Source organism: Carya illinoinensis, chromosome 10, assembly GCF_018687715.1.
Source record: "Carya illinoinensis cultivar Pawnee chromosome 10, C.illinoinensisPawnee_v1, whole genome shotgun sequence".
Lineage (NCBI taxonomy): Eukaryota > Viridiplantae > Streptophyta > Magnoliopsida > Fagales > Juglandaceae > Carya > Carya illinoinensis.
This window is the reverse complement of record NC_056761.1, coordinates 21,464,386-21,483,889: the sequence shown is the minus strand read 5'-3', so window position 1 is coordinate 21,483,889 and position 19,504 is coordinate 21,464,386. Positions and strand designations below refer to the sequence as shown.

The following is a 19,504-nucleotide window of genomic DNA, read 5'->3' as shown; positions in this document are numbered from 1 at the left end:
AAAAAGTACTTTTAGGGACGAAATTGGGCAGAACCAGTCGAAACCGTTGAAATGGTAATTTTTCTTTTAAACAAAAAAATTTCATCTCAGAGTGAAGTTCGAATTAGAAAATTATTGTTCGAACAAAAGGAAATGTTAATTCGAACCAACAACCATCTCTAACTGAATCCATTCGAACAACACATTTTGAAGTGACTTTTGTTCGAAGAGAAATTTTAACTGTTCGAATAGACAATATATTTTCAGAAATCTTTTGTTCGAATGAAGTTTTGAAAAATATCATTATTTGAATGAGTATTTAATTATTCAAACAAAGGCACTGATTGTATTTCCTGATACGTTCGAATGGGCTTTTTATGGTCAAATGGATATGTTTTTGTTCGAATGTATGCATAAATGGTAATTTACCATTCGAACGAATTATTTAAAATTCGAACAGTATTGATCAAACAAAATAAAATTTAATTAAAAAGAACATACTAATACAAATTGTATTCTATATACGTCAATTGTTCAAATGTTTACAAACATCATAAATAAAGGTAATTAAAAAAATTAAATGAACTATGATTGTGGTGGTACTGGTGGCATAGGGTTTTGAGACATTATTGACTGGAATTGTTTAAACATTTTTTGGTTATTTAATTGTAGCATCTCCTATAATCTTGCCTCTAAATCTGCTGCTTGATCTAATTGGGTCAGCAACTCTTTTTCCTTCGACCTCAATCGTTCTATCTCAAGTGTAGTTTTCTCTAACCTCTTAGTATAGTCGTCATTTGATCTGGCTTTAGAGGAGGATGACGATGTTGAGGATGGCTTCATGCAACGTCCTAAGCCCCTCAAATATCCAAAACGTGATCTAAGAACTTGAGAAAAGATTTGAGCATCGTTGACAGATGATTCATCAGATGGATCCGCATCAGTGTCTTTAAGAGATTTCATCTTGTCCTACAAAAAGAAAAGCATTAAAATTAGTATAGGTAACAAAATATATTTAGACAATGAAATTAAATAAACTTAAACTTACATAATTTGCCTCTGATTCAGGATTGCTCCAAACACCATCACGATTTTTATGTACTTTAACATACAATTGGGTCAGATCATAATTAGCAAGATTTTATTCTTGCTGCAAAATGAAAATTAATATCAGAATTTAAACCAGAAAAGTGTATGTATTAATATTTAATGTAGACTAACCATTTTTTTTTACAAGCGATGAAAAGATAGAGAACCCGCATGATGGTATATCGTTAAATTTGATCTATTTGCTTTGTTCACCATACTCCATTGCTAAAAAAAAAGTATTATAATTTTATGTTTAATATATCTATCATTATTAAAAAAAAAAAGCACTGAAATTACTTGATAAGCAGAATCTTCAAAACAGATCACAAACTTTCTCCCATTCGTTTGGTGGCATTGCTTGGAATCGATTTTGACGCACCTCTGTCGTAGTACTGAACTTCTGATAGTGTGCATGACATCGACCTTTGTACCTCCAGAATGTATTCGATATCAGTTCCTCAATCGTTAGTCAATCTTCTCGTTGGCCAAAATTTAGTTCAAACTCGTCCTTCAAAAAATTATAAGCAATTAGTATAATTTCAAAAGTTATTTAAATAAAAATGTTCTTTAGAGTAACTTATTACTAGGCAACGATTGTTGATGTGATCTTTCATATTTTGGAGAACTTTATCCCAGGAGGATGTAGCCATCGGTGCATACGTGCGAGTAAGTGTACCAACATAAGAAGCAAACCAAGCTACTGAATTCCCAGAGCCACCGGTGTGATCATCAGGTATATCAACTTTACTTTTACTAACTTTCCTTACTTTCTCTATGCCGACACCCCTCGTAATGCCTCTAACTTGATGCTAATTTACAATAGCTATATATACAAAAATTAAAACATATATTTTAATTAAATTATTTTATTTAAAAGATATACAATGATAAAATACCTTATTCTTGTTTTGGTGATGTTGGCCTACCATTGTTAACAGGTGAATCACACGGGGAGTTAGTAGGTGGTGGGATGGCTCACGTGTTCTTTTGCATTTAGAAGGTATATCTGTTTGAAATTATAATAAATTATTATTCAAACAAATGGGAGAATCTTTTTATAAGAATTATACTTACTCAAATATCTGTTTGGAAATCATTCGGTATCAGTTTTGTTGGACCAGTCGCTCTCATCATCAGTAGACGTTTCAGTTGATTCATATTCTTCCGACATGTCACCTTCAATTACTTCGGGTTGAACATCTTCTCTGCGCAATGGGACCATGTCATATTGGCTTAGATCAACAAATAGATTGATGCTTGATTCATTCTCTTGATATGCTTCTTTATGGTCTGGACTATCAACTTTTTTATGTGGTTTGTCTGCCTTTGAAATATAATCATATACATTTCTTGGTGCAAACTTCTCGACTACCCGCCATGGATTTCCGAACTCTAAATCATCTAAATAAAAAACTTGATTTGCTTGGCTTGCTAGAACGAAAGGATCATCCTCATACCATTTACAAGAGGTATTGACACTTAGAAAATATTCATCCTTACGCACTCCCAACATAAGATTTCAGACATCCCACCAATTACATTTAAATAACCAGACCATATATCCCCCACATACTTTAACGCTATGATATCTTCCACAATTCCATAAAAATCGATATTATCATTCCATGGCTTCCTTCGACTACGATACCATAATTTTGAGTTTTCCTATATCGTTCTCTGTCTGCTGTGTGAAATCTATATCCACACACCAAACATCCTGAATATTGGATAGCCCGCTTAGAAGGACCACATGCCAAAGCATATACTTCTAGTGAGATTTCACCTGAATGTTCACTATATTTCGATGCAACCTACATAAATAAATTTTATTCTACTTATATCAATATCATATATAAATATCGTGACACATACAAAATGTATAAAATTTAAAATAATTGTGCATATTTATTTTTAGTAATACCATATGTTCAAATCACGAGGCAAATTCTTCTTCGTGCATCTTTTCTTCGTCAATCACACCATTCGTGCAAAGTAGTTGTATATGTTTGCAGCGTATGTTAATGTGAGCTATTAATTGGTATCAATATATATTATATTATTATAAATACACTTAAAAGTACTATTAAATTAGATGATTATCACTAACTTCAAATAATGTTCAATCTCTTCATAGTTATTCAAGACATACCAGCGAGCTCTTTCTAACTCTCGCCCACATAGGTCATAGCCCCCTTGTGCACCTATGGGATGTAGTTTATAGGAAAACACAGTAAATGCTGATGAAACTCCCATTTGTCCACCTTCATAATTTCGATCCGGTCTTATAAATCTAGTATCAACCCCATGAAAATATATTGAACAAAATGTATGCCACTCGTTATGAATGTATGACTTTGCGATCTATCCTTCTGGATGAGCCTTATTCCCTACATATCGTTTAAGTTTTTCCAAAAACCGTTCAGTAGGATACATCCATCTATACTGAATGGGGCCAGCAACTAAAGCCTAACGAGGTAGATGGATAGTCAAATGAACCATTACATCAAAGAATGAAGGCAGGTACAAACTTTCCAACTTGCACAATATCAATGCAATGTTAGCTTCCATTTTTAATAAGGCATCAACCTTCAACGTTCGACTGCAAATACTCCTGAAAAATCATCCTAATTTTGTCAGAGCTGCACGAACATCTCGAGTAAGCTTTTCGCGCACACCAACTGGCAACAATCGCTACAGAAATATATGGCAGTCGTGACGTTTGAGACCAGTTATCTTCTAATCATGAGCATGGACACATCTTGATATGTTTGAAGCATAACCATCGGGTAATTTGATTGTCATGAACCAGTCACATAATTTCTTTCTTTTATTACTTGAAAGTGTATACCATCCAAGGGGCATATGACCTAGTATCTTGCAAATGCAACTCCGATTTTATTCCCAACTCTTTCAAATCTTTACGAGAGTTGACTATATCTTTTGTCTTCCCTTGTATTGATATCCGGATACCTAAAATATTCTCGCATATATTTTTTTCAATGTGCATAATGTCTAGATTGTGACGCAGTGTCAAGGTAGACCAATATGGTAACTAAAAAAAAATATTTTTTTTTGTCCAATTCAATTCCACTGCTTGTCTTTTCCTCTTTTCACATCTTGCATTCTTTCCAAATCTATTGTCTGGAACATCTTCCAATTGAGTGAGAATATCAATACTAGAATACTCTTGTGGTGATGACCTACGCTCAACCCTTCCATCAAATAATGCTCTATTTGAACGCCATCTATGATCATGAGGTAGATATCAACGGTGTCCAATGAAACATAATTTTCGACCATTAGTTAACCACTGAGACTGTGTATCTTTGTTACAAATAGGGCAAGCCATCCTTCCTTTCGTGCTCCACCTAAACAAATTACCGTATGCCGGGAAATTATTTATTGTCTAAAGTACTGCAACATGCATCTTGAATTCTCCTGACATGACCGTATCATATGTATTGACACCCTACTCCCACAACTCTTTCAACTCTACTATTGTGACGCCCCCAAATTTTACATATGCACACAGGGAAATTGAGACGTCGGGATGATGACAACACAGGTCACCACCCTATTGCCAAGTGTCAAGTGTATGTATAAGCAACAAATGTGCAAAAGAAAACACGTAGTGGATAAACAAAGTCATATAACTAAGTACCAGAATTTTTTTTTGTTTAATACAAAGCCGTTCAAAATATACATAATAAAATATTATAAGCTACAAATATAATTTCGAATCCAACAACATGGCATAAACTCCAACTCAATACTCCGGCGGAGCCGCCTCCTCGGGCTCAGCCTCCTCCTCCTCCTCAATCTCTGCATCAAAATCTACGGTACTAAAATAGTGCCGCAGGTAGTTAAGATCCAAACGCCACAAGATAAAAGCATATTAAACTCAACAATATGCATGAAAGAATGCAAATGCACATGTCCCATAAAAACCACATTTTTCCACGCACACCAAAATGCCATTTTTGGCCCAAAAACATAACCTTAAAAACTAGCCTTGCCATTATCCCAGATAATGGCCCAAAGCAAGAAACCACAATTTTCCCAGAAAATGGATCACAAAGCCTCAACGTAACCTCGCCATTTTCCCAGAAAATGACCCTTATCCGAAAACCATAAAACTGATCCATTTATTGCATGCATCATGATCTCCCCTAGGGATCATCCGCACACTCTGGCTCCTGTGCCACATCGCAGGTAACGACTACGTGTGACACCTAAACGAGCGATGCCCAGTACTCACGCCCACCGTGTCCCTGGATCAGGCCATCCTCTAGTCCCCGCCACTCTAGGGACCACAGAGTCGACACGACAGCGTTACAGTATCGTGCGATCCGGTCTTCGCCCAGCAACAACCCAAGGGATGTCACTCAGTATTATCCACTTCCGAGTGACCAAAGGAGCTCCACCGAAATAATACCCCATCCCGGCTTGGGGTCGTGATACACACGCACTCGAAAATCCATTTACACGATTAAAATCAGATTTCTCAAATTAAATAAAATGCACATGTATGCTCCATGTAATGCACGCCTCAAGGCACAAATAACCCACCAATCACAAAACAATAAAACCAATCAACTCCGTCCTCAATCCACCCGACTCCCGAACTCCTCGGACTCAGTTCGGAATCAACCAACCAATCCAACAATTTATTGTAAGAGCAAAAATATATTTAAATCTAAAGTGAAGTTTGGAAAATACTTACAATGTTGCAAACGACAGAGAAAAAGCAACGTAACAGTGTATTTTACAATGTGGCCGTGGGTAGTAAATTACCCACTTTTGAACGGGGACAAAGCAAGACACGAAATTGATAGGGAATGGCCTAAAGATGTTTATGAAACTAAAGGAAGTGAGCTTTGGCCGTGGGTGGCGGTGGAAATGGCGGTGGAAGTGCAAAAAGGGGCTGATCGGAGTTGAGCTCGTGGGAGCTTCTCCGGCAATGGATCGGGGCCGAAAATGGGTAGGTTAGGATGGGGCTGGAAATTGTTGGGGTGGTGGCTGTGTCGGGCACGTCGGCTGACGGCGGTGGGTCTGGGTGGAGAACAAACCAGCGACGGGAGAGAGAAGAGAGAGAGTTCATGCGTGCAGGAGGGGAAAACCGGGAAAGAAAAGAAGAAGAAAAAGAAGGAAAAGGAAAGAAAAAGAGAAAGAAAAAGAAAAGAGAAAAAGAAAAAAGGAAAAAGAAAAGATGAGGGAAAGAAATGAGGTCCAGTCTTCACCTCCCGAGTCCAAAAACCGATCCGACGAAAACGATTTTTAAAAAACCATAAAACGACTAAAATAAATTAAACACCATATCAAATAAAATAAAACCAATTTAAAATAAAAGAACTAATATATTAATTAAATTAAAAACACTCATTCAGTGAAAAAACACCCGTTCGAAAGTGGGTATTTTACAACCCACGGCCACATTGTATTTTACACTGTTACGTTGCTTTTTATCCGCCGTTTACAACGTCATGATCTTTCGAAAAATACCTTATAGCGCTGTAAGTATTTTTCAAACTCTATTTTAGATTTAAATATATTATTACTCTTACAATTAATTATTTGACCGGTTAGTTGATTCCGGACTGAATTCGAGGAGTTCGGGGGTTGGATAGATTGAGGACGGAGTTGCTTGGTTTTGTGATTGGTTGGATGTTTTGTATCTTGAGGTGTGCATTGCATGATGCATTCATGTGCATTTTATTAAATTGAGAAAAGCCGGTGCTATTTATGTAAATGAATTTTCGGGTGCGTGTGTATCACGACTGCAAGTCGAGATGGGGTATTATCTCGGTGGAGCTCCTCTGATCACTCGAGAGCGTAATGTACTAAGTGACGTCCCCTGGGTTGTCGCTGGGCGACAATGGGAGCGGACGGGATGGTAACGTTCTCGTACCGACTCCGTGGCCCTTCGCTGGTGAGGGCTAGAGGATGCTTGGCTACGTACGCGAAGGGCGCGAAACTGGGATCGCTCGTTACGAAGTCACACGCATGGTCGTTACTCGTGGTGTGACGATGGGAGCCAGGGTGTGCGGATGACCCCAATGGGAGGTCATGGTGCATTCGGATTAATTGGTTATTGAATTGAGTTGGATTTGGGCCAAATGAGACTTTTGGCGTGATTTGGAAAGTAATACGTTTTTGGGGCCAAATGGGATTTTTGGCGTGCGTGGGAAAAATGTGATTTTATAGAATATGTGCATTTGGCATTCTTTCATGCATATTGTTGAGTTTTAATATGTTTTTATCTTGTGGCGTTTGGATCTTTACTTACCTGTGGCACCATTTTGGTACCGTAGATTTTGATGCAGAGGTTGAGGAGGAGGAGGAGGCTGAGCCCGAGGAGGAGGAGGAGGCTGAGCCCGAGGAGGCGGCTTCGCCGAAGTATTGATTTGGAGTTTATGCTTTGTAGTTTGGTTTGAAACGATATTTGTGACTTGTAATATTTTATTGTGTATGTTTTGAACGGGTTTGTATTAAACAAAGAAAAATTCTGGTACTTAGTTATGAGACTTTTGTTATCCACTGCATGTTTTTAATTGCACATTTGTTGCATATACACACACTTGGCACTTGGTAATAGGGTGGTGACCCGTGTTGTCATCATCTCGACGTCTCAATTTCCAATTGTCCGTACGTGGGATTTGGGGGCGTCACAAGTTTAATAAAAGAGGGAAGAGGCAGCAATAGAGGCTTACTGAGAGGGAAGAGAACGCGAGGGAGGCTCGGCGAAGTTGGGGCATTATGTGAGAGAGAGAGAGAGATATGAGAAGTGATGAGAGAGAGGGTTAACATAGAGAGATTGAGAGAGAGACCACAGTGAGAGGGAGGACTTAAGCACCAAGCACGATGGGGAGCTATAGACTTGGGTCACCTAGGGCAAAGTCTGAAGGTGGAGCTTGTCCTTCAACGTCTTTTGTTGTCAGTGGTGTCATTTGCGGCTGCGGCAACTAACGGGACAGTGGGTATTTGAGTCAAAATGCTCTATTTTAGGGGCTGAAAACGGAGGACAAGCAGGCTAGCGGCTTGCATGTGGTAGTGTTACTATGCGTGTGGGTGGCTATGGCTTCGTGTGGACTAAGCAGCAGCAACCAATCCTTGGTAGGTTTCTGCTGGTGCATTCTGAGCCTCTATATATATAGACAATGGAAAAACCCTAGTTTTGAAGAAAGACACGTACATGAATGGGAGTGGGACTAAATTTGTGCGTGGTTGAAATTTATAGAAGGCAATCTGGTAGCTAGAAGTTTTATTATTAGAAGGGAGGTAGAATGGTAAAAGTTTTTCAAGTCTAACACGGTTGGGAGACGGTTTTTTTTTTTTTTTTTTTAGGTGATCGGGTAGGGCCCACTATAAATATTTGGGCCCACATTTTTGGTAGTGTAAGAAATTATGAAAGGGATCTTCTATGAATTTTAGACCTCAACTCAATCTCAAAAAAATAATCCAACTTGTTAAAAAAAAAATTATCTCGACCCATAAAATGATTTTTAACCTAAATATCAAACCCAAAGCAAATCATAATCCACCAAAACAAAGATTTTAGGCCTGTAATCTATTTAAAAAAAAAATTATTTTGAAAACTCAAATGAGCTTTTTGCACATATATATCCAAAACTTTTTAAAAACAACTTGGCACTGGACTCTAGTGTTACAAGTAAACCCACACTAATAAAACATTAGCTTAATTTTTGGAAAATTAATTAACAATCTATCAGAAGACACTTAAAGCTGATGAAATACTTTTATTGAAAATCAAACCTGCTTTTTGCTAAATTTGTTCTGTTCAACCTTAATACCAGCCTTTTTATTTTGGGTAAGGTACTCATTAGGCCTGTGCATAAAAAGGCTAGGACCGATCAATCTGAAAGGCCTGACATGGCCCCATGTGACTAAAGTCGGTTCAACAATTCAAACCCATTACCGAGTTTATTACACATCGAAACCGATCACTTGAGGTCTCGAAGAAAAAGAACTAGCATCCACTTAATGCTTAGAGCTACTCTCCATTTCTCCCCGAGTCCTCGCTTCTCTCCGAATAGGTTAAATGCGATGGCACAATCTGGCATAGGGAAGATACTCCAAGTGCCTGGAGAGCTATCGAGCCATAGGGGTATAAAATGCCCGCTACAACTATGAAACATTTTTGAACTATCATATTCCTCCTCACTTATGTCATCTTTGTCGAAGAGTATGGGAAAGAGGGAGTAGTTCTTGGGTAGGGAGAGGATGGAATTGCCAACAAATGAGGGGTGGCGGCATTTGGGGCAAGTGATGGTGGGTTTGGGAGGGGCAGAGTAGGAGTAAGAGGAAGTGGAAGAGGAGGGAGGGATGATGTGGGAGAGGTAGAGTTTATAGAAGCAGTGACCGCATTTGATGGGAGTCCTCATCATAGGGGCATGGGAGTCCTTGTCATTGGGAGTCTGGTAGATTAAGCAACTTAGGATCCAAATCTTCTTCTTTGAATTCGATGGAGATTCTTTGGCATGACACTTGGTTGATAGAATTGGAGTGGTTGTGAAAAATGAAAGACCTTTCTAGTTGAGAGAGAATTCTGAAGAAAAAGAAACTGAGGGAGACGAAGGGGGAGGGAAGTTTGAAACAGTGTAAGGAGAATGGGTTCATCCGAAATTTATTGGTCGGGTCGGGTTAGATCCAAATTTGGGTGGGTCGCTATGCAGGCCTTGTACTCATGGTTTGGAGATGTTGTGATCACTCTCTTTCTTTTTATTTTATATAAGTTACTGACACTCAAGATTGATGGAAATTTTGTAATTTTCCTAGAATTAGATATTATCATTTGAAAACGTTTTATGCCAAACATAAAAAAAATATTTAAGGTTTTTATATTATTTGAAGAAAAAGAAAGTTAATTAAAAACGGAGATTCATTTAATTAAGTTGGTCCTAAATTTACAAATTAAGGTGCTACATATGCATATGTGATCGGTGCAAAATTACAAGTGCATAGTATCGTAGTTTTATAGTAAAGTGATGAGAAGAATATCGTCTTCAGAGATTGGTAACTTCCTTTTGACAAATACAGAAATTATACTAATCTCAATTTTATCTAGAGAAGTCACTAAGATTTTTATAATTGTAATTTAAAATAAAATCAATTCAAAGAAAAATACACAAAGGAAAAGAAAAATAATGTTCAAAGATCAAATTAATAGGAAAGAAAACTTTTAGTAAATCGATTTCACCTAATTCCTTACGATGCTTTACACATCTAACTAATTAAATTTAATTATCTCTGTTTGTTAGCAAATCTCTAATTCATCCAAAAGCCTCTTTCAATAGTCAATTGAAAATTATTCTTGTTTATCATTTTACACAAGAGTATGCAAATTAATAAAGCAAGAAAGCAATAAGACCAATGATTTTAATACTACATAAGTTCATAAAAGTCTTTTGATCTCTATATTTACCTACACTGAAATATATCCAATATCTATCATATAATTTCCTCTTTCGATAACAAATCTCAAGATTAAAATTTATCTAATTAATGGCCAGTTAATTAGAAGTAATAAACTCAGAATAAATCAGACAAACAAATAAAGAATTATTTTAAATTAACATAGAAAATCAAGCATAGTTCGGAACTAGATTATATATATCATTTTCCTTGAATAAAGAAAATTTAATTCATGCTAAAAATTAATTTCAACATAAACAAATTCACCATAATTTTTTCTAAGAATAATAGAAGGAAAATGAATACTAAAAAATGCTCCTTACAGCCACAACAACGTTGTGACGCCCCTAAATCCCACGTACGGACACGTGGAAATCGAGACATCGGGATGATGACAACACTGGTCACTACCCTATCGCTAAGTGGCCAAGTGTGTGTACATGCAACAAGTGTGCAATAAAAACATGCAACGGATAATAAAAGTCTTATAACTAAGTACCAAAATTTTTGTTTAATATAAACCCATTTAAAACTTACATAATAAAATATTACAAGCCTCAAATATTGTTTCAAAACCAAACTACAAGGCATAAAACTCCAAATCAAAACTTTGGCGGAGCCGCCTCCTCGGCTCAGCCTCCTCCTCCTTCTCAACATCTGCATCAAAGTCTACGGTACCAAAATGGTGCCGCAGGTAAGTAATAAACCAAGCAAACCTCAAGATAGAAAATACATTCATGCCACAACAATATGCATGAAAATGATGCCATATATACATATATCCCAAAAGTCCATATTTTTCCACGCATGCCAAACATTTCATTTTGACCCAAAACATTCCCTTTAAACATAACCTCGCCATTATCCCCGATAATGGTCCAAAAACAAAACCATCAAAGTATTGTAGGAGGGAATTACAGGCGGGACTCTATCACCATCCCTGCTCACCACCATCCCTACGCGTGCACCGTAGGTAGGAATCACAGGCGGGATTCTACCACCGTCCATGCTTACCACCATCCCTACACCACGTGCACCGTAGGCGGGAACCATAGGCGGGATTCTACCACCGTTCTTGCTTACCACCATTCCTACACGTGTCTCTAACTCAAACTAGTCAATCCAATCGTTCACATATACCATGAATCATTTCTCGCTTGAAAGCCCAGTTTTCAAGTTCCAACACATGTACATATATGCAATTACACGAAAACCCAATTTTCCTTTTTAAACATGAACATGTATGTACTATGCAATGCAAACATTAAGACACAAAATATCCAATAAATATCAACATCAACCAAATATAAATAGCTCCATCCTCAAATCCATCCGACCCCCGACTCCTCGGACTCAGTCTGGAATAACCAACTAGTTACAAATTATCGTTAAAGTAAAGATATATTTTAATCTAAAAGAAAGCTTGGAAAATACTTATAGTGCTATATAATAATTTTTGACGGATCAAGAAGTTGCAAACGGTGGAGAAAAAGCAACGTAACAGTGTAAAATACACTGTGGCCGTGGGTTGTAAAATACCCACTTTCGAACGGAGACAAACCAAGACTTGAAATTGATGGAGAATGGCTTAGAGATGTTTATGAAGCTAATGGAAGTGAGATTTGGTCATGGGTGGCGGTGGAAATCGCGGTCGAAGTGAAAAAATGGCATGAGGTAGTTGAGCTCGTGGGAGCTGCTCCAGCAACGGATCGGGGCTGAAAATGGGTGGTTTAGCACGAAAAGAGGTAGGTGATGAGGTGGTGAAGAGATGATGGTCGGAGGTGGAACGATGGCTGTGGAAATACACAAAAACCGTGCAGCTTGGAGGGTCTCTCGGCGGCAAACGGCGGCTCGGATGGAGGTAAAATTTGGTGGGGAGGTGCTCCGGTTGGAGGGGAAGAGAACTGGGTGGGTGGTGTCGGCCACGTCACTGGCACTACAAGAAAAACGGACTTTTGCGATCAATTAATAGCAACGAAAAGAGTATTTGCAATGAAAAAGGGAATGTCACAGGCGTCTTCAAACCAAAAAATTATTCCTTGCTGTCCCTCGTTTCGTCTCAGCTTCTACACGAAAAATATATTTTTTTCTCTCTTGTGAAGACCAAGTCAAACCCCCTAAAAGAAAACCCCAAGGAATTGACAGCTTTTTCTTTTTTCTTTCCTTTTGTGTGGTCTCCATACGTGTATCTTCATTCCCAAATCCAAGTACATGTGTTGACCACTTCTTCTCCATTGTGTTCGTCCAAGAGAAGCCGTATCCCATGCTTGCTAGTTTCTAAAACCAAGTCAAATAACTTGCTTTGCGTTTATCCGTTCAACAGCCCAAGAAAAAAAATCCCAGCCTTCCGCATCATACGTCTTTTTTTTTTTCCTCTTTTATTCAGCAGCTCCTATATTCAAATAACATCTTCATTTAAACGAGAGTTTCTAGATGATAAGCTTGTAAAATTTAGATCTTTATTTTTTTCAAATCTAAAATAAATTTAAATGATAACAATGAAGACTAAAATTAACAAAAATAAATAAAATTAAGCTAAAGTTTAAAGTTAAGATGTGGTAAAATATATTAAATAATGCAAGTCATCAATATGAAAACCTGGTGATGTATGGATGATATCTTATCTATATGTAAGTACGAGCTGAGGAAAGAGACATGCATAGACAAAGAAATGAATATATATTAATTGGAGTTTTAGACCAAAAAAATTAAGATTAGAAAGACCAATGCAGCAAAATAACAAAAACACCACTCTCTCTCTCTCTCTCTGTGTATAGATATATTTATATATATTAAACTACGTGTTACAAACATCATTTTATATTGCTTCCTTTGAATTAGAAGTATGAAACAAAGGCATGAGGGGATCATGGGTTGATTAATGCAGAAAGCAAAAGATGTAACAAATATATATATATATATATAGACATCATTATATCTTTATGCACATACATGGTTGGATCGAGGAGGTGACTTTTGACTAATTGGGTGTTCACATATAGCATATTTTATGAAACAAAGTTAAGGTGATATGAGCCTCTCCTTGTCGTCAACCGCTTTGTTTCCAAACCTCTCATCACCTTCTATATTTTAATGATCAATTTGTAGGGAGTTGGTGCTGTTACTATAAAATATCTTCCTTCCTTTCATTGTAATACTAAAATCATATCATGATTTCGATCCTTAGATCAGTGCATATAAACAGCTAGGAAGCATTAAAGGATTGCAAAAGTTACTTGACTTTTCCACATTCACATCATGGGTTACGCATGAATGAATTGACTGGATTACCAATTTTGAGAGGGTTGAAACAATCAGCTTATGAAATATAATAACCTCGAACTGAGAAACAGGTTGAAACCGGTAAAAGATGGCATCCCTTTCTTTCTGATCACAGCAGCTTGTTCACTTTGAGGTATATATATATGATCACCGACTAATTTCAGACTCGTATATATGGTCGTCATACACTGCATGGACGATCAATTTTATTTCAAGGTATTGATGACTTCTTAATATTATATATATGTGTGTGTGTGTGTGTGTGTCTATGACACTACGTACGAAGCAATAGTCGTAGAGCTATATACACATGCACAGCTATATACGCACAGCTATTCTCTCTTCATGTGCATGCATGTAGATACGATTCACATATGCTGATGAAACTAGGTAGATGCAGCTATCTCTTTCTTTCTGATCGTGTATATATCTTTCATCATCGACTAATATATTAATCACGACTTGACCTTAATAATATATATGTATTTCTAGCTAATTAATTAAGGCCATGTCTCTATACAAGATCGATATTTGTTTAATTCAACAGTACTCATTTATGATTTCTTTGTCGACCTAGCTAGCTAGGATTAAGTATTATTAGCCGTACTTTCAACAACTCTGATATCGGTCCCCTTCCCTAAATATCATTAGCTTTTGCTAATTAATATATATGTAAACCATGACTGGTTTGACTTTATAATATTGTTTGCTCGCTGACCGAATAAAAAATATATAAACTTGCGCATCTCAATCAAAAGAAAATTGAATTGCATTCGAAATCAAAAGAACAAGTATAACTAAGAAGTGTTCCAGGACCTCGAGTAAGCTAATTAATTTCCCTTTATATATCTATGGAAATCATTATCATATTATAAAAAATTAAAAACGTTTTTCTACTGAATTCTGACACTACGTACGAAGCAATAGTCGCAACTATTTATAGGGTTTTGAGGTCTCTGCAAGTTGAAATACTGAGCATATACTTACAGCTATAGATGGTGAAGACTAATACTGACGGTGAAAAAATGCCCGCGAGAAGAGGCTCATGGAGTCCTGATGAAGACCAGAAGTTGAAAGCCTATATTAAGCGATATGGCATTGGGAATTGGTGTCGGATGCCAGAAGCTGCCGGTAGGAAACAGATTATAAACGCTTAATCTCGATTATAACTTTGTGATCATTCGTGCATGCTGTTTATGATTTGATTAACCTAATGTTTCTTGCTTTTCTTTTAGGTCTGGTACGATCTGGGAAAAGTTGCAGGCTCCGTTGGATGAATTACCTCAGGCCTGGCATTAAGCGAGGAAACTTCAGCCAGGAAGACGAGGAAACTATACTCAAGTGGCATGAACTGCTGGGAAACCGGTAAGTAAAGTACATTACAAACTCTATATGGAAGGTTTAACCCAATTGATCGGAAAACAATGTTAGTTAAATGCACATACGACTTCGCTACAAATTCACTTGTATTTTCGTAACCAGTTTTGCTATATACAAGCACAGTCGCGCACTAATCTGTGTACCAATACTGATTTATTCATACTTAAAATTTAAATTAACATTATTTTTAATAAAATTTACTTTTTGACCAATCACATCACATTAGTGCACAGATTAATACACAATTATACTTGCAACTATATTTTTCCTTTCGTAATATGAATTCGGATAGTGCTAAAAGCAAGATTTTATAAGCATGCCATGTGTCATGATGACAGGCCAAGGGGATTGAGCTCTCTCTCTCTCTCTCCATGGCAGAGGGAAAGCTTTCAGACTTCTGTTGAACCCAGATGATGAAGATATTTTAAAATCATTTTTAGAGCATCTAATAGTGAAGAAAGTAAAACCTGGATGATCTTCTAAATTACAGTACCTGAGAATAATGTCCTTGTTGTCTCCAATTTATTTCAGATGGTCTGTAATTGCTGCAAAGCTTCCCGGAAGAACTGATAATGAAATAAAAAATTACTGGCACGCGCACTTGAAAAACCGCAGTACGATCAACAGTACTTTGTCATCAACGACCATATCAGAAATGGTGAAATCATCTGAGGTTGAAGTTAACAAGAATGATTCTTCCGGGATTCAAGATCTCCTACTTTGCGATGCCCCAATTTTGCCAAACATGCAGGATGCCATTAAAGGTATACCGACGTCAACACAAATGCCCATTAATGATCTCTTTTCTTCACGCACTGATCCGGCTGTTCAAATTGTTAGAAGCCAACACATAGAGGAGAATTTTAGTTTATCTGAAACATCTGCTAAAAATGTCCAAAGTATATGGGAGCAGCCATTTTCGTTTCAGGGCATGTCTTGCATGCTGGAAGCAGATCACCCTGGATTTATGGACGTTCCAGCTACTGCGATGTGGCTTCAAGAGCCCACGTATCCATATGTTTACCATGATACTGCATATGATTTATGGATCGATTGATCAATGCAAGCAGAAATGCAAGGGATGTGATAGCTATCTTTCAAGAGTTGTTTTGAGCTAGAGGTCCTCGTGTATCTTATCTTCAAATACATTCGATGTTTAGTTTGTAAACAAGCAATATGCATATAATTTGGATAATCACTAATGCGCAGTAATTTAAGTGTTTAATTCACAAGTAGAGCCCCTGAAAATATATAAGAGGTGGTCGAAGTTCGAACACATAATGCTGTCCAAGACATCCAGAGCCAGAGGGAATGGCTACGATGCTTAAGTTAGCCAGACGATTAGATCACAATAAAAAGAAAATATATTAACACACAAGGAATGCCCATGTACTGAAACCATCGCCAATATTGCCTGTTTCTTTTATAGCAACTTGCCCTTGTTTCATGGCTTAAGACTGCTACTTGGACATTGACATCGAAAGTCCCACACAGTGTAATAAGTCCGTATTTTTTAGGACTTAATTCCCACCATGCACACAGGGTTCATCCTTGACTGAGGCCTCCGGGCCAGTAAGGGCGCTTGAGCATGCCGATGCTAAACACTTTGGCAGCCTCCTCGAGGTACAAGGATCCTAGTGGTCATCGATATTCATGCAGGAAATCCCACTCAAGGAAAGTCTTTGATTAGAGCCACGGCCGACCTGTTATATATATTGGCCGGTCTTCTAGCTGTATCAGCACGCGAATTCCTCCACAAGATAAGTCCACTTTGATTAATGAAATCTCATTGACAAAGTTCCTCGAGCATCAACACGGAAAGCTCGGCGCATCAGCATGAAAATTGTCATATATGCTGTTGAAAATTAAACTTGGATTTATTGCTGAAACAGAAGGGATATTTTTTATCAAAATTTGAAGGGGCTACAGTTCATCAATTGGATTTTTATTGAGAAAATTATGATCACTTAAGAAATTGTGTAAAACGTCTAGAGGACTTGAATAGCATTAAGTGTCATTAAATTAAGACTCCAGAATTTTCTTTTGAATTTATATAGTCATGTACTGGAACTATGTTTCGTTGAATGAAAACAGAGTGGTGTATTCCTCTTCTATTTTTTCTTTGTTGTTTTGTCTCCATCTTGTTTCCAACTGCTAAGATAAATGAAATAACTTTGTATATTTCATCTTGCTGTTTACAATGAGGCTTGCCTCTTTTATACACGAGTTGTAGGTGCTGTACGTAATGCATGTGCAGGCAACTAAGTGCTGCAGCTAGTGGAGCAAGTGCTGCGCAGGTGCTGCATGTGATGTTGGTCTACTCATGTGCAGGCAACTGAGTGCTGCATGGGGATCGTTGCTTTGCTGCAGCTAGTGGAGCAAGGTGCTGCATGTGATGTTGGTCTACTCATGTGCAGGCAACTGAGTGCTGCATGTTGGTCTACTCATGTGCAGGCAACTGAGTGCTGCATGGGGATCGTTGCTTTGCTGCAGCTAGTGGAGCAAGGTGCTGCATGTGATGTTGGTCTACTCATGTGCAGGCAACTGAGTGCTGCATGTGCAGGAATCATTACTTTAACAGACCCCCTCAAGTCAAGCGGGAGATCTCTTAAGCGCAGACTTGAACAGAGATGGTGAAAACGTGCAGCTGGAAGTGGTTTTGTAAGCACATCGGCTAACTGATCTTTGCCCGAGATGAACGACACAATGAGAGACTTATTTAGGACCCGATCCCTGACAAAATGAAAGTCAATTTCCACATGCTTAGTTCTAGCATGGAACACTGGGTTTGATGAGAGATATGTTGCGCCTAAGTTATCACAGTAGAGAGTGGGAGCAGTGCTGAGAGTTAGACCAAGGTCTCGGTACAGATGTTGTAGCCATATGAGCTCGGCAGTGGCATTTGCAATGGCTTTAAACTCAGCTTCGGTGGATGACCTTGCAATTGTTGGCTGCTTCTTAGAGGACCAGGAGATGAGGTTTGGTCCAGAATATATGAGGTATGCACTGGTAGAGCGTCTGTCGTCTATACATCCTGCCCAGTCGGCATCTGTGAATGCACTTAGGTTCATGGTTGCCGATTTAGAGAAGAGTAAACCAGTGTGAGGAGTATGCTTGAGATACCTCAAAATTCTTTTCACAGCTTTCCAGTGGGGTATTCTTGGTGTATGCATGTACTGGCATACTTTGCTTGTGGCAAAGGCAAGATCGGGTCGAGTGAATGAGAGATACTATAATGAGCCGACAATACTTCTATAAAGAGATGGATCATCAAATAAGTTTCCCTCATGCATACTTAATTTTTCGGATGCTGCCATAGGGGTCTTTACTGATTTTGCTGATTCCATTTTGGTTCTTTTGAGTAAGTCTGCAACATATTTGGCTTGAGAGAGCAGTAGACCATCACGTGTATAAGTAGCTTCGATCCCTAAGAAAAAGTTGAGTCTGCCGAGATCAGTGATTGGAAACTCAAGTCGCAAGGTTTGTACAAGGTCAGTAATAAGTTTCATGTCAGCTCCTGTGATGAGTAAATCATCAACATACACAAGAACATAGATGGGCTTATGGCAGGAGATGCGAATAAATAGAGAGGAATCAGCAGAGGAGATGGTGAAACCAAGATCCACTAATTTTTGACTGAGCCGAGAATACCAAGCACGTGGAGACTGTTTTAAGCCATAGATGGCTTTCCGAAGCTTGCATACATGGTTTGAAAACTGAGGATTAGTAAATCCGGGAGGCTGTGCCATGAAGACAGTTTCAGATAATGGTCCGTGAAGAAATGCATTTTGAACATCATATTGATGGATAGGCCACTCATTTGACACGGCAGTAGCAAGGACTAGGCGAATGGTTGTGGCTTTGACGACGGGGCTGAAAGTTTCGTCATAGTCGATGCCCGATTGTTGCAAGAAGCCCTTAGCAACTAATCGTGCTTTCCGTCTCTCGATTGTTCCATCAGCAAACTTCTTAGTGCGGAAAACCCATTTGCACGAAATTATGTTCGTAGCTTGAGCGGCTGGAACTAGGGACCATGTGCAATTAGCAATGAGTGCATTAAATTCTTGGGACATTGTAGTCCGCCATGCAGCATACTTGTGGGCGATGGAGAAGCAAGAGGGATTTTCAGGAATTTCAAGGGTAGTAGTGAGGTGGGCTTGAGGTGGCGGCCAAGAGATTGTACCATCAGTAAACTGTCTGGGACGGCTTGAACCAGTCTGTGAACGTGTCATCATCGGTCTTGCATGTTGCAGAACAGGAGGTGATGAAGATATTACGGGAGGAGACGAGTTAGAGGATGGTAAGGAGGATGGAATGGGACCAAGAATTGATGAAGATGGAA

The 19,504-nt window shown here is 38.3% G+C and overlaps 1 protein-coding gene across 1 annotated transcript; it reads left to right on the top strand.

Moving 5' to 3' along the window:
- Nucleotides 1–14,777: 14,777 nt before the first annotated feature.
- On the top strand, nucleotides 14,778–16,219 carry LOC122278546 (transcription factor MYB14-like). Its single transcript, XM_043088725.1, has 3 exons — nucleotides 14,778–14,913; nucleotides 15,018–15,147; nucleotides 15,694–16,219. The coding sequence occupies exons 1-3, from the start codon at nucleotides 14,778–14,780 to the stop codon at nucleotides 16,217–16,219; spliced, it is 792 nt and encodes a 263-aa protein (XP_042944659.1).
- The last annotated feature ends 3,285 nt before the right edge of the window (nucleotides 16,220–19,504 follow it).

Excerpts from the sequence above, each read along its gene's own strand:
- LOC122278546 (XM_043088725.1), top strand. The coding sequence starts at position 14,778 with ATGGTGAAGACTAATACTGACGGTGAAAAAATGCCCGCGAGAAGAGGC. Across the intron at positions 14,914-15,017 it reads TCGGATGCCAGAAGCTGCCG|GTCTGGTACGATCTGGGAAA; the intron begins GTAGGAAACAGA and ends CTTTTCTTTTAG. Across the intron at positions 15,148-15,693 it reads CATGAACTGCTGGGAAACCG|ATGGTCTGTAATTGCTGCAA; the intron begins GTAAGTAAAGTA and ends AATTTATTTCAG.